Consider the following 23491-nt stretch of genomic DNA (forward strand, 5'->3'; position numbering starts at 1 on the left):
AGACCCCAGGTGACAGTCATGCCGTAAATTCAGTAAGAGCTTGCCTTACCCAGCTGCCCCTTGTTTGGTGTGAGTGATGGAGGACCTGGGCCAGGCTTGCCGATAGGCCTCCACTCTGGTGCTGAGGTGTCTTGTGTCGTATCTGAGAAATACGTGATCACATTTATTAAATGTATCACAGTGCATGGGTCTGTGAGGGAAGGGGCAAAGATAAGGTAAATGGGGAAAAGATAAGGCCATTAATTCAGTCTAAACATCCTTATTGTCTGACTTTGATTCCTTAACACTGCGGCCTTAACATTGCATTAACAGGGGGTTTCTTTTTTTTAGTAACTGGCAGAATGAATACGTTTTTTTGTAGCATCTAAATGGCCATGTAGCATTGCTGTGTGCTCTTAAACCGGTGTTGCCTTTCACCCCAGAAGAGGCTGCAGTGCATTGGAGGGCTCCTAAATATAGGGCGTGATCCCAATCCCACTGACGTCAGTGGGCGTCTTTCTGTTGACTTCAGCCAGTTTTGGATCAAACTCATCGTCTGTGAAGTGCTTTGTGATCTGTTTTTGGGGATGAAACAGTGCTAGAGAAATCAGTTACCTTGACTTCACTCTCTCCAGCCTCTGTAAGCCTTTGCTTTTCAAGATAGCACATTTAATTCCTCCTCTCCTAGTCTATTCATGTCCTACAATAAATTACTAGGTTTGATTTGGCATCACACTACCTCTTTGCCATAAAACATTACAGATCATCAACAAGGAACCACGGAGTGAGGGTGGGCAAGAAGTCAGAGAGTGGGAAAGACTAACATAAACCAGCTCTGTCTCTTCCTGATGAGCGCTGGAGCCTTGGGGATTAACTCCATAATCCATGAGCACCTCAGGGAGGCAGCTACCAGGAACAGTGGGCACTGATAATTACGGGAGGCAGGTGCATGGCATTGTCTTATATTGAACAATTAAAGGGATCCTTTTTTGTTTGTTTCAAACAGTCGTGCGTGAATTTAGTGAGGGACAAAAAGCCGTGGCTGGAACCGGGTGTCGTACATCTAGGCACTGAATAGTTTTCTGCACCTGCAGCATCATTGCTATCCTTATCCCAGGCCCCTTACGTGACTCTGCTGGTGCACCTCAGTCCTGGTCCACAGCGTTGCTGCTATCTCAGTCCTGAGCAGCACCGAACAAATTCTGCTCTTGCTGTTTTGTCTCAGGGATAAATCTCCTTCGGAGGCTAACGGTGATAAAACCCCCATGTTTTTGTTTGTAGTCTGACATGGGATTTGAATTCAGCTTAGCATCAATGGGCAAAAAGCTATGTTATTACTAAACTGCATTACTAAACTGAGAAAGTGAATAAGGAAAAGTTATTTACTTGTTCCCATAATATAAGAACGAGGGGCCACCAAATGAAATTAATGGGCAGCAGGTTTAAAACAAATAAAAGGAAGTTCTTCTTCACCCAGCGCACAGTCAATCTGTGGAACTCCTTGCCTGAGGAGGTTGTGAAGGCTAGGACTAGAACAGGGTTTAAAAGAGAACTAGATAAATTCATGGAGGTTAAGTCCATTAATGGCTATTAGCCAGGATGGGTAAGGAATGATGTCCCTAGCCTCTGTTTGTCAGAGGGTGGAGATGGATGGCAGGGGAGACATCACTTGATCATTACCTGTTAGGTTCACTCCCTCTGGGGCACCTGGCATTGGCCACTGTTGGCAGACAGGATACTGGGCTCGATGGACCTTTGGTCTGACCTAGTCTGGCCGTTCTTATGTTCTTATCCCTGCCTGTTGGGGAATCAGATTTAAACCTTATTCTCTTTACTGGGCTAGAGCCTCCTCCCTACCTGGTCCATATGCTGCGTATCCCCAAATGGAGAGTGAGTTTAAGGGTGCCAAAGACTTGCAACACCAAGGGCTGCAGGGGCAACTTGCCAGGAGCCCAATTGGCTCTGCCTTGTCAGCAGATCAGTTCACTAACACACAACCCTGCGGCCCTGGGTTGCTCTCGGTATTAATAAAAATGGTTTGTGTAAACTTCACCAGCAGTAAAACCCTACAGGCTGATCACCTTGGTCCGCACAAGGCATGGGGCAGCCATAGGCCAGGCTGAAATTCTCCTGGACACAGTTGGGAAAGGTCTGTTTTTCTCCAGGATTCCCCTTCTTACTTCAAATTAGGGTTTTAACTCTGTTAAGTGGGAGGTGGGCCTACAAAATAAGGGTCGCAGAGGCCTCTCGAAATCTAGCAGCGAATAGGAGGTTTGCCCAAGGACCATAGAACGTGGCCTTCATGTATCTTCTGCAAGTGGCTCCGCGTGGGCTGACCCTTTTGCTTGCCTAGAGAAGCTTGCAGAGCCTTAGGAAGTGAAGCGCGGGGGGAGATACTATGCGGCGTGCTTTTAGGACCGCTGCTGTTCCCAGTCTGAGCACCCGGCTGTGGCAGCTGCATACGCACCTAGGCACAAAATTCCACATGGTGATTTGGCAATCCGGCTTGCCAAGTGTCACAGTTAGGCTTAATGGTACCACCCCATTGACTTGTTTGCTCTGAGCTATTGTTTTGGAGTGGCAGACTTCCGGAAGTCTGCATTGGCTTACACTCCGGTCACAGGAAAACCTTCTTGACATGAACTAAAGCGACTAGAAACTTTTAAATGAATGCTTCCATTCTGCAGCGTCTGACTCTACTGGGTTAGCGAGAGAAACCCCTTCAGCGTACTAGGTCCAGCCTGCCGGCCAAGTGTCTAACAGCACTGCCTGACATCCAATTACCTTCTGGATGAATTAGTTACTGATGTTTTCTCCAGGTTGGCAACTGAATTCTGCTTAGTGGGGACGGTTAATAAAACCATAAATAACCCGGAGATGTTTGTGTGAACCGCACTGGGGCCTTGTTCCGAAAAAAATAAAAAAAAAAATGGATCAATCATTTGGGACCAGAAGGAATGAAAGGAGCAGTTGCTGAAAGGAATTGGCTCTCCTGGTAGGACTCGAGGATAGTAAATTAACTTCTATTGATTAAATTCCTCTTCCCACATAGGCACAAAAAGATACATTGCAATGGAGAGAGATGTGGTTCAGTGGGCTGAGAATAAGAAGGAAGCTAGGTGCTCTCGATCCCTATTCCGATGTCTGGCCCCGCCGCCCCCCCCCCTTGGGTAATTCATTTCACCTCTCTGCTTCGGTTTCCCCACCTATACACAGTCTACTCCCGTTTATCTGAAACCCTATTATCTGAACCTCTTCCTTGTCTGCACCCCCCAGAACAACTGCCCATGTGCTACTCTGCCCAGATGCTGGCATGAACCCCCTAGTGAAACCCCCTGCCCAGCTGCTGCTGTGAACCCCCCTGCCACCTGTGTGTGCACATCCCCACTCACTGCTCCCTCGCCTCCTCCCCACCCCTCTGCCATGGAGTTGCTCTTCACCTGGTCAGTGTTGTAGCTCTCGCCCTAGCTTATGCAGAACCGAGGTGCCCAGCTCCCTCTTTGACACGGCCTCCATGCTGCTTCCTGGGCGGCCCGAGGGAGCCAGTGCTGGGGCATGCGCGCGCCGAGCAGCCACAGGAGCCGGGGAGTCGGCTGCCGGGCCGTTACTGTGCATGCGTAGTGACAAAAGCGAAGTCTGTATCCTGTCCAGCTGTTTCTGACTGGGGTGAAGGGCTGCTCTCTCCATTATCCAAACAGAATCCATGTTCCCCGTGCTATTTGGATAAATAGCAGTATATTGTAATGGGGCTAAAATTCCCCTGGCCCCGGGGAGGGAATTGAAGATTGGCAAGCCCTCTGGGAGGTGATCAGTCAACCATGATAAGCCACTACTGTTAGTGATTGCTACTGTGCAGCACAAGGTTCTTGTGAGGCATGGGGCACCTGGCTACTCCCGCTGACTTCAGTAGGTATTGAGTATCCTGACCCTCCTGGACGAGAGCAATCGGCCAATGCTGCCTTCATTTTAACCTTAGAAATCTTGGCAAACCCATTAATCACACCAGGCCCTGGGACTGCACCCTTGGGAGTCCCCAAGATGCTGCCCAGGGGAGCAGTTCTTGTCGTCATAACACACCTGGTCCCGTAAGGTTAATCAGTCGCTTCCCATCCCCCCTCAGTCTTTCCTTTACAAGCCCAGCTTCGTGAAAGATTTCTCCCCAGCAGCTCTCCCAGCGCCAAGCGCACTACACAACAAGCACAACTGTCGTGTTTAAATGTGAATCCCATGAACTCTGACCTGCATTTGACACAAAGGGAGAAATGTTTGGCCTCCATTTGTATTTCAGGCCCATGCTAATCTCTGCTGGAATCTGTTTCTTTTAATCACCCTTGTTCTACCAGTGTCTGCCCAATGGTGGGAAAGTTGGTCTGGTTCTTGGTGTTATGTTAGAGTCGGGGGGACCTGAGATGTGGGCTCAGTTCCAGGCTCTATCACAAACTTCTTAGGTAAGTCACTAACTCGCCCTGGGGCTTGGTTCCCGCTCTTCTGCTTATTTTAGATATTTATGTGGCCCCCTCATTATAGTATCTGAGCACCGCAAACTTTCATTTATTCCCCCAGTCCACTTGCAAGTACTGTGATCCCCAAGCAGTTGGGGAACTGAGGCGTGGAAAGACCAAGCGGCACACGTGGAGTCTGTGGCAGAGCTGGGAATTTAACCTGAGTCTCCTGAGTCCCAGGCTAGCACCCTAAACACTGGACTATCTTTCCTGTCGCTGTGGGGGAAGGGGATAGATTCTGTCCCTTTCTCTTGCCCTCTGCCTGCTTTGTTTATGTAGACTGTAAGCTCTTTGGGGCAGAGATCGGCTTTCACTATATGTATGTACAGCACTTGACGCAGCGGGGCCTTGATGTTGGCTGGGGCCTCCCGACGCTACCAAAATATGAACAAAAGTAGAAGTGAGACTTCAAAAGAAACGGATACTTTGAATCTGTGCAGTGCCGCTGATTTAGTGGGATCGGTTTCATTTCTACTAAAAACACCGGAAATTGGTTTCCAGTATCAGAACTGACAGACCAACACCGTTGACCGACGGCTGGGTGGAGGAATTCATACAGGAGCAAGTGAAATGCTGCCCCTTTTTGTGTTACAAGAATGATTTCAGATTAAAACAGGCAATGGTGCCATACCTCACATAGAACTTGCCTTTAAAGACAGAGGCCCTCGGATCCAGTGGGAAACGGCCTCTTGTGTTAAAACTGGCCATTAAAAGTTGCAAAATCCCAAATTGCTCCATCACTGATTTTTTTTTTTTTTAAAGGAAAAAATACTATTCAGTATTTACGCAGGATCTAGATGAAAATGTTTTGTCCTCCAATATGCGGAACAGCAGCAGTCAAATGCTCTTCCAGGGCAGTTCTGACTGATGCAAGTGCCTAACCAAGAAGTGAGTTAATTTCAAGGTTCATTACAAATAGAAGAGCCCACAGCCCCTTAGGTATTGCAGGGTACGTATGAATTTCTAGGTATGAATTACTCTCCGGTGCATCATTTAAGAAATAGTTTTTAGAACAGCGTGATTGGCTCCCACCCCTGGGTTTTTTCTCTAACCCGCTTGTCCATTTCCCCTCCCCCACAATTTTTAATGTATTTTGCTGTTTAAACTGAAGGCCTTAAAGGTGCATTAACAATTTAAACCAATTGAAAGCTTTAGAGCATCTTGAACAGATAAACCAATCTAAAGTGTTAGATTAGTTTAATCTTCTTAATTTGCCTTATGGGCTAAAATACTATTATATAGCACCAGCTGTTGCTTAGCATTGTTCACAAGCACATGAGCCAAGGTCCCTGCTCGGAGATCTTGCCTTCCAAGGCCCTGATCTTGCAAAAGCATACGCAGATTCTTATTTATTGTTGTTATTTGTCTGACTGTGGCACCAGGGAGCCCCAGTCATGGACCTCTACTGTGCGAGATGATGTACAAGTAATCCCACTGAAGTAATGAGGTTACACACATGAGTAGAGCTACATATATGCAGGGTCAGGACTTCCATTAGCATTGAAACACCTAAAAACAAGAGACTTAAACCAGAGAAAGATTATGAAAAGGACCCAAAAATGGACCCAAAAGGAGAGGGGCTTGGTAGCATCTCTGGAACTCTTTGGGGGCGGATAGCTCAGTGGTTTGAGCATTGGCCTGCTAAACCCAGGCTTGTGAGTTCAATCCCTGAGGGGGCCACTTAGGGATCTGAGGCAAAATCAGTACTTGGTCCTGCTAGTGAAGGCGCGGGGCTGGACTCGATGACCTTTCAAGGTCCCTTCCAGTTCTAGGAGATGGGATATCGCCCTTAATTTATTTATTTTATTGATTTTATTTCACATCCTGGCCTGGAAAGGGTTAATGAACACCCATCTCTGTGCTGAGCATAGTGTCCCTCTGCCTGCCCACCAGCTCCACGCAGCCCGAGTGGAAGAACTCGGCCCAGAAATCCACACTGCGTTCTCTTTGCATGTTGCTTTGCAGCTCACCTTCCATAAATGGCTGGGTCTAAACACCCTGGATCTGAGGCAAACAAGGGCTGTTCAATTCCAATTAACCTTTAAATTATCTGACCTTGAAATATGCCATTACCTTCTTGCACCTTGACCGGATGCCAGTGCTGTGCCTCTGTTGGCTTCAGTCACGTCAGCAGTGGCATTACGCCACAGGCGAATGGACCCCATTGTGGCTTTCCTGCTGGGAGAATCAAACCCACTTGTTTCAGTGAAATCCCATGTGTATCGAAGCAGTGAAATATGGGCCCCTGCACAGCCAGGACTTCCCTATTGAAGTATCGTTTGCCACAGAGAAAATAATTGAGCAGGTGGCTGGTCTGTCGAATTTGCCTCACTTTGCGGGTCAACCAGCCTCAATTGTGTCCATCTAGTTCAAAGTCTCTCTTCTTATTTATTGATTAGAGAAAGTGAGAACTTTGGCGTCTGCATCTCTGTTCTTGTGCATGTCAGTTAAGATGGTGGCAGCCCGTTGAGGGGGAATGTGCATGTGTTTACACGTCTCCTGTTTTCTCCCCTTACTTTCTAGGGAGCTCAAGCTGCGAAATTATGTTCCTGAGGATGAAGATCTCAAGAAAAGGAAGGTGCCTCAGGCCAAGCCGGCCTCAGGTAGGCGCCGGAGAGGGAGTTTTTGAGAGCTTGGGAATGATGCCTCCCCCCATTTAAAAAACAAAACTTAGAAGATGTGAAAGATGCTGGATTGATCACCCTGGAGAGTGAAGTCCTCTGCCTATAGGACAGGGTCAGCAACAGGTCCAATTTCCTCCACGTTGCCCTATCTGGAGAGACCATCTCTGCTAGTGCTGTAGCAGGAATGCGTCAGTCCTTGGCCTCTGCTGCCAACAAGGGCCCAGTTATAGTTTTTGTCTAGATCCTTTCCACTAGGCACTGGAGGGAGATCCACCATACTCATTTGATGCTGGCTGCCAAACAGCTGTCCATCAGTTTAGCCACTGACCTTCGCTGCCTTTGACCCGGTGACCTTGAGCTGAAAGATTGCATATCACCAGTCCTTTCTTTTTCAGTTCAAACCAACTATTGGAAACCTGCCTGATTTTTTTTTTCTGCCCAGTTTATTATTATAAACTAGATGGTGAGGGGCACGTGCCTGCCACTCTGGGAATTTAGAACAAGCTGCACTCCCTGCTCTGAAGAGATTAGTCTAAACGAGTCTCTTTTCAGTATTTACACTGTTATTGCGCCTCCCACGGTCTGTCAGTCTTAGTGTCGAACTTGGTCCAGCTCAGCTGTGCGGTACCCGGTGCCCAGTTGGGGAACCTCGAATGGCTCGGAGGATGAATTAAATCCTCGTTCCCAGCAGTATCAGAGAAATGAGCAAATAGTCCCTATATCCTAGAAGCCATCTGAGTGTGACAGTGGATTGGTCCTATATAGACTAGACTAGAGTGGTTCAGTGCTCATGTCCCGGGTTTTTACACTTCATATAAACCTCTCCCACAGGCCATGGCCATTACTAGCGGGAAATGAGCAGGAGTAGGGACTGCATAGGCAGGAACAACACCGCGGCTTCCCCTCCCAGCAGATGTAACTACCAAGTCATTTATGCTTATGTCTCCAAAGAATGGGCCAGAGGCTTCTCAACAGGGCAATCGATCCTTTCTTCTCTAGCTCATGGGTTTGACTCCAGCTCGGGTTAGAAGTGATGGAAAGGGCTTTCCTACTTATCGGCAGTCGGATGGCCTGTGCGAAATGAGTCTGTGAGGTTCAGAGCCAATTCTGTTAAGCCGGAGTCTGTGTCTGTCACGAACAGGCTCCCTTGAGTGACTCGGGAGATGTGCCAAGGATTGAAGGAGCATGAAAACTGCCCTCTAGTGGTGGCTCCCTTGTGGTCGGGGTTGAGGCATATCAATGTGGCAGCGTGGAGGAGATTGCATGGCGACGGCCCACGCCAAACCTTTTCTGTGGGCAGACAACATCGGGCCAAAGGTTCCCAACATGGGTGCCTAAAGTGAGGTCTGGAAAGCCAAATTCAGGCCTGTAAATTAGTCATTTGATTTTCAGAGGAGCAGAGTTCTCCTGGAAGTCAGTGAGAGCTGATGGGTACTCAGCGCCCTCCGAGAACCAGGCCACTTTTATTCAGGCACCTAACTTTAAGCAACCACGTTTGAAAATATTAGCCATAACTTCAGGGCTTTCAATCTGGCACCTTTCTCCAGCTTGAAAACCCACTTACCCTTAATTAACGTAAAACAAAAATCCCTATTTGTCTTGCTGCTAGCATGGCAGTGTTAAACCCTCACAGAAGAGAGCTCTTTAAAATGGGTGCCAAATAATGAGAGTGTCAGGAATTAGTTTGGAAAGGATGAAGAAGAATACTTTGGAGTGCGGGAGCGGTGGCTATAATTAGAAATACTGGGGCCTCTGTGGATCTCAGCTGTGGGCAGAATCTCACAGTTTGCCCTCCTGCGAAACAATAATGGCATTTTCCCACAATTATAATAGTGGGAAGTGGGCATAGCTGCCTCGATTGTTTCCAGTGATGTCTGAGAACCAGTCATCTTTACCAGCCCCTCGACAGAGCTATGATCTCCTTTAAAGAGAACGCCAGTGGCTTGTAATAGCCCAACGCGGCCTTCAGGAGCCTTGCCTCTGGAAGTGTTGTGTGGTGCTGTATGCCTTGGGAGGGGAGTTGCTCTGGAGCTGAAACATGGAAATCTGGGGTGTAGGCGTGTTTAAAATCAGTGATTGTTGGGGGAGGGCAGAGATAAGTCAGGAATCCTGATATGTATCAAAACAGGGTGTATTCATTTAAAACCACATAAGAAGTAAATTAGTTTGACGTAGAGGTCAGGTAACAAAATGGAGAGGATCTCTCCACTGCAAGTCATCCCTTCTCATGGCCTGGTCTTACAGTATAGAGCCGTGATTCTCAACCTGTTTACCATTGTGGGCTGCATATGCAGCTCTCTGTGTTATGTGGGCCGTATCCACACACTGTATATACATCCTGTATGGCCGTGAGGATGTCACATTGGCTGCAGCTGTGTGCTGATTGGGCCCCAAGCAGCTCGTGTGCCCCAGGTTGAGAACCACTGGTATAGAGAGAGCTCCTTCCTGTAGCCTGAACTGAACCACGCTCTAAGCAGAATTGGGCTCTAACCATATTGTAGTCCTAGCCTGAGTTTGCCAAGGGAGTAGAGTCTGCCGTACCCTTGATTTCTGCCCAACTGCACCCTTCACTAATCATACTGCATCTTTTCCATGTTTCTTTTTGTGTTTTTATTTTCATCATTCAAAGCCGGTTCCTCTCTGGCCGGGAGCATCCATGAAAGCACAAAACAGACACAAATTAAACCAACGGGCTAGAGTTTCCCACTCCTCAATGGATTTCTAACACCTGGGGGAGGGGGCATGTGATAGAAATAGCTCTCTCAAGTGCAGAGTCGTGTCCTCCAGTAAATATTGCTGTGCTTGGAGTGTCCGGGCCTCTCCCTCTTGCAATGTCTGGGCAGAAAGAAAGATGGAACTCTGCCGTCGATTTCTCCTTGTCTCTTGTTCCACTTGGGGCTTTACATTGGTTTTGAAGCAGGGATTTTAATCTAGTTCGGGTACTTCTCTGAGTTCAGAGCTCTCCCGGTTGGGGTGTTTCATTCCCAGTGGTGGATGTGCCCATTGCAGGACGGAAGGGGGTATCCTATGCTGTGTGTAAGTCGGAGTTCTGGGATGGATAATGTAAAGAATTACGATAAGGAGTTTAAAAGTAACTTGCCACAGAGCTATGGAGTGGGAAGTCTCCCATGATTACTCTAAATACAGTAATAGTTGGGAATAAAGTTTACCAATCATCTTATCAATTCTTCAGATTGTGGGGCTCCGTCCTTCCTCTAAGACAGTGTTTCTCAACAACCGGTCTGTGGATCGGTGCCAGTCCCTGTGATCCCCCTATTGTAGTCTAGGAAGGCAGCAAGCCAGTCCCTGGTATCAAAAAGGTTGAGAGACAGGGCTCTAGAAATGCTACTTCTGCAGGAACGCTCACTCCTGTGCATCATTGCTTGCTTTAGATTGACATTGTCAACTCAAGTCACGTGTTATAAGCAAATCCATTTCCTTTCCAATATTACAGCAGCAGAGGTTATATTCAAACCCAGTTTGAGTCCAATTGACTTCAGTGCTGCTGCTGTTCACTTCTCGCATTTCTCTCAGTTCAGACAATGGACGTCAGTTTCACGTGGTTTATAGTCAGTTTTGCTTCTGGAGTGCAATGTTTGGGTTGCAAAAGTTGCAGGGGAATGTTTTTGCACAGAAGTAGTTTCCAAAGGGGTTCGGTTTTGTAAAAGCTTCTTAAATACCAAAGTGAAGCATCGTCTTCATGCTTATGAGACACTCTGTTAACATTTGTTGTTCTATTGTTCCCTCTAGTGGAAGATAAGGTGAAAGACCAACTAGAAGCCGCGAAGCCAGAGCCTATCATTGAAGAAGTGGTATGTGTCTTGATCTTCAATACCTGGTCTGAAATATAATTGTGCACACTTGTAAACTCACTCTTTTCCATTACATTGGTTTGGCTGCTCCTAATGAGAATTCCTTTGTTCCTTTTCCCCTAGGATTTGGCAAACCTTGCCCCCAGAAAGCCAGACTGGTAAGCGCTATCTTAGGAATCAGCTTGCATAGAGTCAGTCCTTTTAGTCCTAAGCATCCGCGTGTGTGTTCATGGTAGCAGGGACGCTCTCCAGCTATTCCCATAACTTTAACCCTGTTAAGGTTGTACCAGCTGGGACGACAAGGGGAGAACTAAAATCCCCATCCACGGACACCATTAAAGCTAGACTGCAGAAAACCCTAGTAAATGTCCTGTAGAGACTGAACAGGCTCTGGCTCTTGGGGGATTGGCTAGATGGGACAGATAAGTGGTGCTGATCTCCACCTTCTGGGAGTTTCTAGCATGGATACAATTGGTCTTGTTTCTATTTGCCTAATGATGAAGGGATCTGGTGAAGCTTGTTCTTTGCACTGCGGTTGCATGTGGAGGCTCAATTGGGATCAAGGCCCTGGTGTGCTAGGTACTGTACAAACACATAGTGAGCAATGGTCCCACAGCATGACAGCACCTTGATTTCAGCATGTGGGCAGGCACAGGCACCAGGCTTCACGCACCCAGCTGGAACAGTGTGCGCAGGATAACAAGCAAAGGAATATGTTACTCACAGGGGCCTCCGAAGCCAAGAGCATCTGTGTTCAAAGAGTCTGTGACAGGTTCCTGATGGAAATGAGGGGCACAGAAGGGCCTGGTCCAATGTGCTCCTCAGCTGGGTTTTCACATCCTCCTGTTCAGATACATCACAAATCACATAGGTCTGGGAGGTGGCCTGTGCAGCGGCTTAGCAGCTGGTGCATTAGACCTTTTCTCCTCGTTGGTTGAGTGTTGGTGTTTTGTGCTTGGCTGGTGAGTTGGCTTCTCTTTGAGTGTGACTGTTGGGCCACATGGATCGCTGGGCATGGGCGTTGAGGAGGGGCTAATGTGAGTTGTGGGTCTTGCATAGTGTCAGTAGTTCAGAGACACTTGTGGCCACCAGGAATCTCATGGAGTTCTCGGTCTTGTAGATGGTGCTTGTCTTCTCACACTTAGGAAGGGCAAGAATTGCCCTGTGGGGAGGGGCAGAGGCCGAGGATTTCTTCATTCCCCTTCTTCCCCCAGTGAGGTGACACTCCCCCCTCCCCCCCATGAAGCTGGCACTTTTCTTACCCTTTCCATCCAATTCCTGTTTTAAGGGAATGCCGCTGCTCCCCTGTTCTGGCGGTGGTATTTAGGGAACACCAGTGGCAGGGGTATTCCATCCGACTGGTCTGCGTGGCCCTTGCATTGGCTCTGATGATGATTAAAGTGCTGGCAGCTTGCTCTGTAAGACACAATCTCTGCCCCAAAGCGCTTACAGTGTTTCTGTGGCTGTTCTTAATTTAAGACCCCAGACTGGCTCTGAATAGATGCATGGATGCTAGCCGGTGGGCTAGCTTTGCGTGTGTGTGTGCTTGTGTGTTGGGCTTTTTTGCTAAATGACCATCCTCTCCCCCAGGGATTTAAAGCGAGACGTAGCCAAGAAACTGGAAAAACTGGAGAAGAGAACGCAAAGGGCAATCGCTGAATTGATAAGTAAGTGCACTGCTGCCGTTGAACTAACGGACGGGAGCTGTGGAAATGGTGATAGACTAGGAAGGACTGGGGCCAAGATTTTTCAAAGGCAGGAGACAAAAATGAGGCTCTTTAATTGATCTGTATGCATCTGAATAAGTGATCCCAGCAGTTGCTCCTGAGCTCAGAGGGATCTGCGGCGGAGCTCAGCCCTTTGAGAAGCACGCTACTTACTTAGGTGCCTACGTATTTATCTTTGAAAATCGTGGCCCCATTTTCAGGCAATAAATATTGTTGATTGTCAGTGTCACACTTCAGGGTGCAATTCAGACCAGTGGGAGGTTGGGTCACTGCTTGTATTATAACTCTGAGTGCCCCAAAATGCTTCCACTCCCTGCCTGGGAGGCATACGCAGCCAGCTTGCATGCCGTGTTCTGTGTGCTCTACAGCTCTGATTCAACCACTCTGAATCCAAGAGCCTGCCTCAGTTATCACAGACACACTCTTGTCTTTACCAGACTTGGTTCATGTTAGCAGGTGACCGCAAACCCATGCCCTCTGCCATGTCCAGCCCTCTCCTGCAGTGTTCACAGAAATAATATGGGTCGTTTGTTCCTTTTAAAGAGACAAAATCAAACAGCTTGCCACATTAACTGCAGTTAACATTCACTTGAATCAAACAGCACTGTGGGTTTAGATTAAAAGTAAAACAAGTTGATGAACAAAAGCAGATAGGATTTTAAGTGAGTTCAAGTGTAAGAGAGAAAGTTAGAATTGATTTCAAGCAACAACAAGTGAAAACATGCATCTAAAAGTCTAAACCTTAAGGTACAGGCTTTGTTCAAGATGGCTTTTCTCGCCCCGTCTTTGGCAAGATGGGGGCTGCCACCCCCCTCGCTCCTCCCATCAGGATCTCCTCCAAAACCCAAAGTGCTGGTTCCTTTGTCATGTTAGGTGAGAGAGAGCATTTGGGTTTTCTGCCCCTTTCTTTTATAGTCCAGTGAATCTTTGAAATGGATTCTTCTGAAGGTTACCCTCCAAGTACAGTTCCTTCAAGCTATGAGAAAGGTAACGTTGAGTCTGGTGGAGAAGGAAGCTCCCTGCTCTTTCTTCCCTCCCAGGTGTTTGCTAAAATGCAAAGTGTTCTCTTCCCTGTGATCTCCTCCCCTTGTTAGTTTGATGGCCCCATTTACTGCTTATATGTCAATTGGGGTAAAAGCCCATTCCTTTGTTTAGGACAGACCTATTTACCAACTTCCCCGGACATGCCTGGTTTAAACACACTTTAGTCATAATTCCAGCATGTATCCAGAACTCTTCATACACACCGTGTACATTCACCACACAAGCCTATTAATGATCAGTGAGTGATTAGTTTTCAAATGATACTGCACAAGGCGTGTTTTGTACAAAGCATATTACAGTGGTGTGTAGAGTGAACAGAGCGTTGCGTAGGGTCACAGCCAGTTTCTCACTCAGTCTAGAAAGCAACAGAAAAGACTTTCCAACATGAGTGGAAATGAACAGAGAGGGCGTTTTAAACATGTTGGACTTGTAGAGCGCTGGCGCTCTCTTGCCAGTTCTCTCTGGACAACGCTTAGCACCGATGCTGTACCTTTATTTCCGGTTCTGCGCTGAATCCTGACTCCTCCAGCAATTTCACGGCTGAGAGCGATCTCCAGTGCAAGCTCAGTGGAGCTCGGTCGAACTTTTTAAAACAAAAGGCTGTGGAATAGTGTCAGGAATGAGCCCCCACAGGTGCCCTCTCTCTAGGGACATTGAGGAGGACTCTGGAGTGGAGAGTGATGCTGCCTGCCTCTGGCAGGCAGCCAGCCAGAACTTATTGGTCCTCAGAGCACTGGATATGTCTAAACTATTGTTAGTTCCCCTTGATTGCTTCCCTGATGGGCGGGTGGCTGATTTGGGGAGGGGTAATATTGCTGCCCACCGTGGGCAGATAGACATGTCTATGGGATGTGCCCAGAGCCTACAGTGGTACAGGTTGTCCAGTAGAATCCACATTCGCCCAGCCATTTGGGTGACACTCACATCCACTCCAGAAATAACTGGGACCTGAGCCAATCCAGAATCAATGGAGCAGGGAAACTTGCTGGCAAGGTTGATGGATATCCTGGAAGTTTGGGTAGCACAGTTCAGATCACCCCCTTCACATACCGTTCTAAACTCTGGTTACACAGTGATCACTGACTGGCTTTTCTGTTGCCCACACAGGAGAGCAATTGAGAGGCCAAGAGGAAGAACTGGCATCAGCTGTTGGATCAGCAAAGCAGGAAGGAAGTGATTCTGATTAAGGAGGTCCGGTTGGCTGCCTCAGAGCACAGACTCATTGGGGCTTGTCAGATTGGTCTTGTCACTCTTTGCTAACGGAATCCTTAACTCCCTTGGACTTGGGTAGAGGGGAATCTCTCTCTGAGACCTGACTGCTTTAGCCATGGCACAGCAGCTCCTAAAGGGGCAGATACGGGAAGCCCCTCAGTCCGTTCTAGACCCACGGGGCTTGCTGTGTGTGAGCATTTCACACGGGAATGCTCCATGCAATGTGCATGCTGTGTACTGCGTTCTCATCCCCAGGAGAGCGTGCCTGGCTCTCTGGCTCAGCCTCGCAGGGGGTGATCGTTGCAGTATGTGGTTTAGGATGTGTGTGTGAGGGGGTGTCCAATGGAGCTTTTCTGGACTTTTGATGGAGTAAAAGTTCTCGGATAAAGCACTGGATCAGATTAAAGGAGCAAATGGCTCGTGAGTGGCATGCGGAACGCCACACAGCCTTGTGCTTAGCGATCATCCCTGGGAACTTCACGTGAAAATTGTGGCCCCTACCTACACTGGTCAGGGAATGATGTAGCATCTTTCTAGCTCAAGCCGTGTTTCAGAGCAGTGTGCTAGAGAGGTGCGGACGCTTTCTTTGGCCAGTGCAGACAGCGTGTTTCTATGCAGAGGGGGGTGGGTGCCTATAGAGCCAACTCCTTTGCTGACCCCTTTTATCTCTCCTGCAGTACAGCTGAGCCCATGGCATAACTGTGTAATATACAAGAGGGGCTGGTGAGCTGTCGTCATTTAAACAGAGGAGGGGTGGAGCCTCCCGTTGCATGGAGACTTTGCTGAGGGCAAGAAGAAACCAATGACTGTACAAAAGAATCCCAAAATGGCTTTGCAGCCGGAGAGCTTTCTGCATGGTCACTAAAAACGGCCTCGCCTGCATTCTAACAGACAGATTCATGTACGATTCATATTGTTCCCTTTTGCTTTCAGATCCCCCCCACATACAGGAGCTGGTGCTGTATCAGTGGGTTTTGTTACGGATAAAACTGGGCTGCAACCAGTATTTTTTTTCACAATAAAATGATCCGGCAACGGTGCAAAATGTCCCTTTCCTGTGCTGGGTGCATCACTTCAGCGGGGAGGCCACGAGAGCATGTGCTGCAGAGGTAGTTAATTTCACATAGGGTTTGGTCTGTGGGCTGGCGGGAGTGGTGCCCGGGCAGCATCAGCTCAGGCACACACAGGTGAGGAGCAGCAGCGGTGAACACACCCTATTCAGTGTCAGATTATCACTGTGGCTTTCTAAAACCTGTGTCGATATTCACAGCTCGGCGGGAGCTTGGGGCTTTGGCTCTTTTTGAATAATGAATCCTTTTCAGTGGCCCCCACAGCATCAAAACTTCCCGGAGAACGTCCGGGTGCGTTCCGAGGTGCCCTTTGTGAGCATGGTGAGCTGTTTGCCCTGGGATCTGGACCAGGCTAGCCAACTCCTGGTTGAATCACGGTTGTGGTAGCAGCATTCCCATAAATGTGGGATTTATTTAAAAGCTCACGTTGTGTGGTAGAAATGCGGATCACTTTGAAGACATTGTCAAGGACAGAGCTATCCTAGAGAGCAGCTAGTGATGAAGGTTGTAAATACTTTGAGGAAGACAGACGTGAAAAACAGGGCCAAGTGTCATGCCAACTTTCCTATATGACATCAGTTCGTGACCTTGCTATTCACTGATCAGACTATACAGCCACAAGAGAACAGACAAGATGCCGTGACATCATCCTGGGATATGCTGGACAGCCTATATACATTTAAACGCATTGGAGTTCCTCAGATGCAACATCTGGTGTGTAAGAATTTGACAGGGATCTTTAGAGCAGAGTTTACACAGGATACAAATAAATGTCCCTGCTAGCACCTGGGGAAAGGTGCAGGGTTAAAAATCTCTGGATCAGTCTTCTGTCCGCAGTTCAGGTACAGAACGGGCCGCAGGGATTCACGCTTCTTCCAGGCTGTCCCATGGACGTGCCTCGGCGCTGACCTGCAGCAGGCACCTTTATTTGCCAGAGGCTCAGCATTCATGCCCACTGCAGCCCTGATTACTCTGAGCCCCATCACCGAACTTTGTGCTGTGGTCCTGTCTCCGTTCACAAGCGAACCGGAGTTGGGTCAGTGCCGGCTCGGAGGGCAAACCTCCACGGAACACACAGGGTCCGCAGAAAGCGGCTCTGGTTCAGTCGGTGGGGCTCCTTCTCTTTTCAGTCGTGGCAATGCCACGCTTGGTGGTGAGAGGCTGCTGTGCTGGTGGAGGCGCTGCCTTTCCAATGAGGATTAAAACCAAGTTCTTGACCATTTGGGGCCACTAAAATTCCCATGGCGCTGTAGAAAAGATGGAGCGTGTCAATCCAAAATCCTGGCTAACTTCCCAAACTGGTAAATTCACTCTAGCTACCTACATTCCCCCTGGGATAAGGATATGGTGTGCTCCATGTACTGGCTGGACCTGTTGTTTGGTGCTGCTCTGCATACCAGAGGGGACTGGTTCAGTACTGGGAGGTGTCACCTACCTCGCAGATGGTTGATGTTTGTCAAACACTGAGGCGCTTCTTGGGGCTTTTGATCCAAGGATATTGAAGTACTTCTGTCCCTTCTTCTGACACCAGGGCTGCCCCTCAGCCGAACGATAGCAGCTGTGTGGGGCTTTGCAGGTTGGCTTCCCAGTGGAGGAGAAATCAGTGACAATCTGGGTATAGTCTAAGCGTAACTTGCTTTATTTACATGCACACACCAATCCTGAAATGGAGATGGCCAAATAGCCACTCTATCTCCAGAACTGACTCTAATCAGAGTCCAAGGCAGAGAGCAAATTCTCCTGCTGCTATCACAGCTCCCTTTTACACCAAAACCTAGCATAACCCAAAACTCACACACAGCATGTCTTCCCAAGGCTGAAAACTTGCTCGCACACTAAGAAAAGAATCTTAGAAGACTGACAGTGCCACCCGGTGACACCTGCCAAACAGAATTAACAAGAGTGTCATTGGGATGTGGCCATTTGATCTTGGGGAAACTGGACTGGGCCCTCCAACTCAGTTCACTTAGGCTACCTCAGAGTCATCTATCCGCTGGTAACTTCTGGTCACTTGAGCTTGACCATACTTGGGCTGGTGGTGTGGATATAAAAGGCCCGTGTCCCCTTCTCAAGCGATGTCTTAATGGTTGACCCGGGTGTTCTTACTGCCCACTCATGCCTTTCAGTGGACAAAAAGGGAAGATCTCAGAACAGAGGTGCTGGGGGGTGTAGGGTCAAACACAGGCCAGTTGGAAAGGCAGAATCCAGTGTAACAGCATGTGCATGTTGCCTGTCCTGCTACCTCTTGTGCCATACACAAAACCCCACAAAGGGCAGTTCCGGGCAGAGGCCAGGGTCAGTGCTGGTAACTGACTATTGCTTCAGGCTTCTGTGGGGTGAGGAAACCCAGAAGGGATTTCAGCATATTGCACCAAGGCCCTTCCTGTTTCCCTTGGGGAGGGAGGAATTTCTGAGTAGAGAAGGCCTGGTTAAAATCCTCACGCTCACACAAACCCCAACCCCACGTGAGGCCGAGGCCCCTCTCCCAGGGGAATTGGTTGCAGAGCTCGACAGTCCTGCGAGGAGACGCAGCCCGAGGGGACGATGAGGCGTCTGGCTGGTTCTGGCGCTGGCCGGGGCTGCCCTGGCTGGGCCCGTCCTGCAGCAGCCGCTGGGCGTGGAGGGTCCCGGCGCGGTGGCAGCGTGTGATGGGGCATCAGCCCAGGTGGATGGAGCCCAGCAGCAGCCGCTGGTGAGTCCTGGAATACCCAGGGGGTGGGATGGGATCGGATACAGGGTCACTCTGGCAGGGACCCTCCCTCCCCCTGTCCCCACTGTGGGAATTACATCTCCCCACCCAGGGGATCCACGGCCTCCCCAGGGAGATTCTCACTGACCACTGCCCTGACCAGCCAAACCTTCTGTATGGAGCAGACCCGGCCCCTGAACCCCGCCCCCCCCCCCCCCCGCCCTCTCCCCCGGGGCTCGGCTGGCACCATTGCAAAGGGGATTCTGGGCTGAGACTGCCGGACACTGACAGTCCCTGGTCTTCTCCCAGACTCGCTGCCTCGCAGCCTAGGCAGGCTGGGACCCACACCCAGGGTCCCTAGTGCCAGCCTGGCGTGGGCAGCCATGGAGCGGGCCAGTGCCTCCAGCTCCTCCAGCCCCTAGCGCTGTCTCTCGCCCGTGTGTGTTTCAGGGAGTGAGAGGGAGACGGGCCGTGCGGCCGCAGAAATGCCGAAGGAAGTGCAAGCCAGGGTTGCCGGGCATCACCACACTCATAGGCTTCCTCAAGCCTTTCAGATGTGGAGTCCAGAAAGGCCGAATAGACGCCGCGGCTGGGGAGGGGACGGCACCTTCGCTCTAGCTGGGCCCAGCCGGCCTTCCCTCCCCCACCTGTTCCCCGGCGCTGCTGAGCTTTCGGCGAAGGTCACACGTGAGGAGTGAGCTTGCTGCTGGCTGCGGGGTACAGAAACTCCCAGCCCCTGCTGAGCACCGCGGGCAGAGGCCAGGACTGGGCCCTGTCGGTTGTGGGATTCTCAGTCCCCCAGTGCCGGGCGATGAATCCGCTTTGCTGAGCCTGGAGCTTCCCGTGTGTTTCCCATTTATTCACTTGCACCAATAAAAGCAGGAATCTCTGAGCCTGGCTCCCTCATTCCCAACGGCCCCGGCTCAAAGGGGCGCAGGGCAGGGTCCCGTAGGCAGCCCAGAGCTCCCAGCCACTGCAGTAACCTCTCCCCACCCCTCTCCAGCGGGGAGTAAGACCCCGTTCCTAGCACAGGACAGCTGGAGTGAGGCCCATGTACCCGGGTGCCTCCCACCTGCCTAGGCCCTGCCCCGGCCTCTACTCTCACAGCTGGGACTTGGCCTGTCAGGAATGGCCGGTTCCCAGGCAGGCCAGGAGGCAGTGCACTGCCGGGAAGGGGCTGTGCTCACAGGGACATGGGGCTGGATGAAGACTCCAGGGTCTGGCATAGCCTGTGGTGGGGGGGAACAGTCTGTGCCCTGCCCAGCCCACCCACCCTGGGCAGAGAACCCCCCTCCTCCCAGGAGTGACTCTCAGAGTGACCCAGCCTCCCCCACCCCACCCCACCCGCCGCCTGTCCTTCCTCAGCCCCTGGGCCGGGGGGAGGCAGCGAGCAGGAGGAGATAGCCTTTGTCATGCTATCTGGAGCAGCTCATTACAGTGAGTGCCCGACTCCGGGACGACTGTCAAAAGCAGGGCAGACACCCCTCACCCCCTGGTGGTATTGTCTATAATTAGATTTCACCAACCCAGTGCCAAATGCGAATTCCCAAAGTGCTACAATCGTCTTACCATGGCGTCACAGATAGTCCCCTCAGACACTCCAGCCTGTCTTGCGACCCAGGCAAACGACTATGTGATAAATGGTCACGGACACCAAAAATCACAAATATTCCAGGTTACTCCAAGAGCCCAGTCACTCATCCAGGCCAAGCTGCATCCTCGATCTCAGACCAAAGACAACGCTGGCAGCCAGTTCTGACCCAGAACAGCACCCCCAGGCTCTACCCCTGCCCCAAATAAACCTCAGGCTCCCCACTGCTCAGCCAGCCCCTAACCCCCTGATCCCTCCGTCCACACTGGCTTCTCCATGCTCCCAGTCACTCCAGCTCCCCAAGTGCCTGGCTCGGCCCAAACCCCTGCCTGAGACTTGAAAGGCCTCCGTGATCTGTGAAAAGAATCTTCCATTTCCGGCAGGAAAGCACGGCTCGGTTCCATTCCTGAGACGAAAGCACCAGTTCTCAGCAGTGTCACCAGCTCTCACGCTTTTATCGCGACTCCTGTGATATTTGGCATTTTTCTTAAAGTGCCAGCTCCTGGAGGCCTGTGATGAGGTGACAAGATTTTTTGGAGCCTGACGTGTAATTTTTGAATGTTTGGGGTTGACAAGTCAGTCTCAGTTTCTTGTTGGCATCATCGTTTGTTCTCCGCCTCTGTCAGGCCTGAGGGTCAGAGAATGTGGGGTCTTCCCCCCCCCACCCTTGGAGAGCGCCTTTCTGGGGATTTTGGCTGCAAAAATAGAGGCCACTAGGGAATCAGTGCCCCTGGAGGTGCCAGCTGGGGGCTGATGCTACAGCACGAAGGAACGGTATCTTAGTAGTTGAAGAAAAGATGTGTCAAGCACCCAAGAAGCTCCTGTGGATCCCAACGTGGGAAACTAAAGTCCCAGTTTCCATCCCAGGGCAGCTGCAGCCAGTGTCGATATTTTGGAGGTTTAGTGATTTATTGGTGTGGATAAATCTCTGACTGCGCAGTCCGTCACACAGACACAGCCAACAGCACCGCTGAGCAATTATCCGCCTCCCCAGGCACATGTGGCACTTGGGGTGGGGAGGGCGCTTGAAACTGTTACTGTGCTTGCTTCATTTAAATTAAGATGGTTAAAATTAAGATGCAATATTTTTTCTGCATAGTAAAGTTTCAAAGCTGTATTAAGTCAATGTTCAGTTGTAAACTTTTGAAAGAACCACCATAACGTTTGGTTCAGAGTTATGAACGTTTCAGAGGTACGAACAACCTGCATTCCCGAGGTGTTCGGAACGCTGCGCTTCTATTGTATCTCTGAAAATATGTTTTAAAATCTGACACCAACCAAAGAGAAAATTGGGTTTCTTCCAGACAGGAGGTTACCGGTCTCCAGCCCCTGTCAGCTACCGTGTAGAGAGACATTTTAAAGTCAATGGTGCCCACTGGTAGAAAATCCATTTTCCAAGGAGGGGAGCATCATTCAGTGATGATGGCCCTTGAGGGCTTCGTCCTAACTTTTTTTTTTTTTTAAGAATAAAAGGGTTGGAAGGGACCTCAGAAGGTCATCTAGTCCAACCCGCTGCTCAAAGCAGGACCAATCCCCAGACAGATTTTTACCCCAGTTCCCTAAACAGCCCCTTCAAGGATTGAATTCACAACCCTGGGTTTAGCAGGTCAATGCTCAAACCACTGAGCTATCCCTCCCCCCAGACATGGATGGTATTGCCGCTAGGTATCAAGACCTGCCACAAAATGGAGGCTGTTGACCATAAAGGAGGGTGCAATCCAGCGTGAAGGTCACATTCCAAAATGAAGGTTACAGTGTAGGGTAGAGCTCTGGAAACCAAACAGGGTTCACAGGACACGATGGAGGTCACAGTCTAACACAGACATACCCCCCACTCTGTCACCCTGTTCATTCCCTACAGCTTCCCCATTGTCAGCTGGGTTCTTCAAGCGTCGAGCAGTTTTTAAAAAGTACGTTTTGATTCGTTGTAACTTTAGTTCGCTAGTAGGTCAGCTGCCGGCCATGGGGGTAACCATCTGGTTACAGAAAACTTTTGTGCTTGTTAAAAGTCTGCCTGCGATTTCCCTGTTGTTTTCAGTTTCATGGAGAGCAATCTTGTTTGAACCAATTCACTGGGAGAGCGTCATCGAAATTTCTAAAGGGCTCCTCTGGTGTGATGTTGATTGCTATCAAGAATGTCATAAATACGATGTTTCCTATTCCGCGTCCAGGGTGTAAAACTGTTATTTTCAATGTGGATTTCCCATAAGCACTTGCTAGATAGTCCGCTAAGATTTTCTCTCTCTGGGGGACTGGTAGAGGGATGCCTACATGTAGGGGCTGGCAGAAATGGGGTGCTCTGTTTCTGAAGCCAGCAAGGGGCTTCCTCCTTCCTTCCTGCTTCATTGTTCTGACTATAAGTTAATTACGTTGTTATATGCCTTAAGCATTGGAGACTCCCTGTCCTGAGTGTGTTAAACAGAATTAAATCTGTGTGCAACACAGGGAAGGACTGCTAGCCCTCTCCTCTATCCAGCTGACAACAATTACTGCCTTTGTTTTCTTTTGTGTCCCCGCTCCAAAGACAACCAAAGACACCAGGAGCTCTGATTCCATCCAGGAGAGAGCAGTGGAGCATGTTACTTGCTATTTTAGCACAACTTCTGCCAGTGAGGGAGTGGGTGCATCAGCAAATGATTTCACATTCGAGTCGTATCCGAGTAGCTATGCTCATAACGTCCCTGCTACGACTGAGTATGATGCATGAACCAGATGTTTGCAGAGGCCTGAGGAGACTCTGTAAGAAATAACAAAGTCGGTGACTTCTCTCCAACCTTCTGATCTGCCTCCCAAGTGCCTGCTAAACGTTACACAGCCCCCAGTAGATAATCTGCCAGACATCACGGCGGGGGGGTCTTGTTCTTGATCTGTTTGTTCTTAGCATTGCACAATGCACATTGTGTGGGCTGAGGGGTGGGGAAGTGATTGGTTAGATGGAGCCTCTCTGGGATGGGGCCAAAGAAGGTCTTTGTGTAAAGAAACCCTTTCAATTGGATCATCTGTTCAAACAACCCTTCTTCCCAGTTACAGCCAGCAGAAGAGACTCCTGTGATTCCTCCCAGACCAACGGAGATTGCAAGCAGAGAGTCTGTGCATTCCCCAAGGGGAGAATAAGACCATGATGAGACGCCTCCTGCTTCTATTGGCTTTTGCGGTGCTGGCTGCGGTCACCATGGCTAGACCCACCACGCAGGAGTTGCTGGCTGTGGAAGATCTGGGCGCAGTCGGACCACATGCCAGA

The 23491-nt window shown here is 49.7% G+C and overlaps 1 protein-coding gene across 2 annotated transcripts in view; it reads left to right on the forward strand.

Annotated features, from left to right (window-relative positions):
- CCDC12 (coiled-coil domain containing 12) overlaps window positions 1–15949 on the forward strand; it is a 77054-nt gene extending 61105 nt beyond the window's left edge. Inside the window, exons 3-8 of one of the 2 annotated variants that reach the window (XM_024198552.2) lie at window positions 7005–7084; window positions 10856–10917; window positions 11041–11075; window positions 12508–12584; window positions 14796–14879; window positions 15578–15949. In XM_024198552.2, the coding sequence (XP_024054320.2) occupies window positions 7005–7084; window positions 10856–10917; window positions 11041–11075; window positions 12508–12584; window positions 14796–14875 (334 nt within the window). In that variant the 3' untranslated portion in view covers window positions 14876–14879; window positions 15578–15949. The remainder of the gene's footprint in view (window positions 1–7004; window positions 7085–10855; window positions 10918–11040; window positions 11076–12507; window positions 12585–14795; window positions 14880–15577) is intronic. The other variant, XM_024198553.2, reaches the window with a different exon arrangement.
- Window positions 15950–23491: the final 7542 nt, after the last annotated feature.

This window comes from Terrapene carolina, unplaced genomic scaffold (genome assembly GCF_002925995.2).
Source record: "Terrapene carolina triunguis isolate 2854851 unplaced genomic scaffold, T_m_triunguis-2.0 Scaffold111, whole genome shotgun sequence".
In the NCBI taxonomy this organism is placed as follows: Eukaryota; Metazoa; Chordata; order Testudines; family Emydidae; genus Terrapene; species Terrapene triunguis.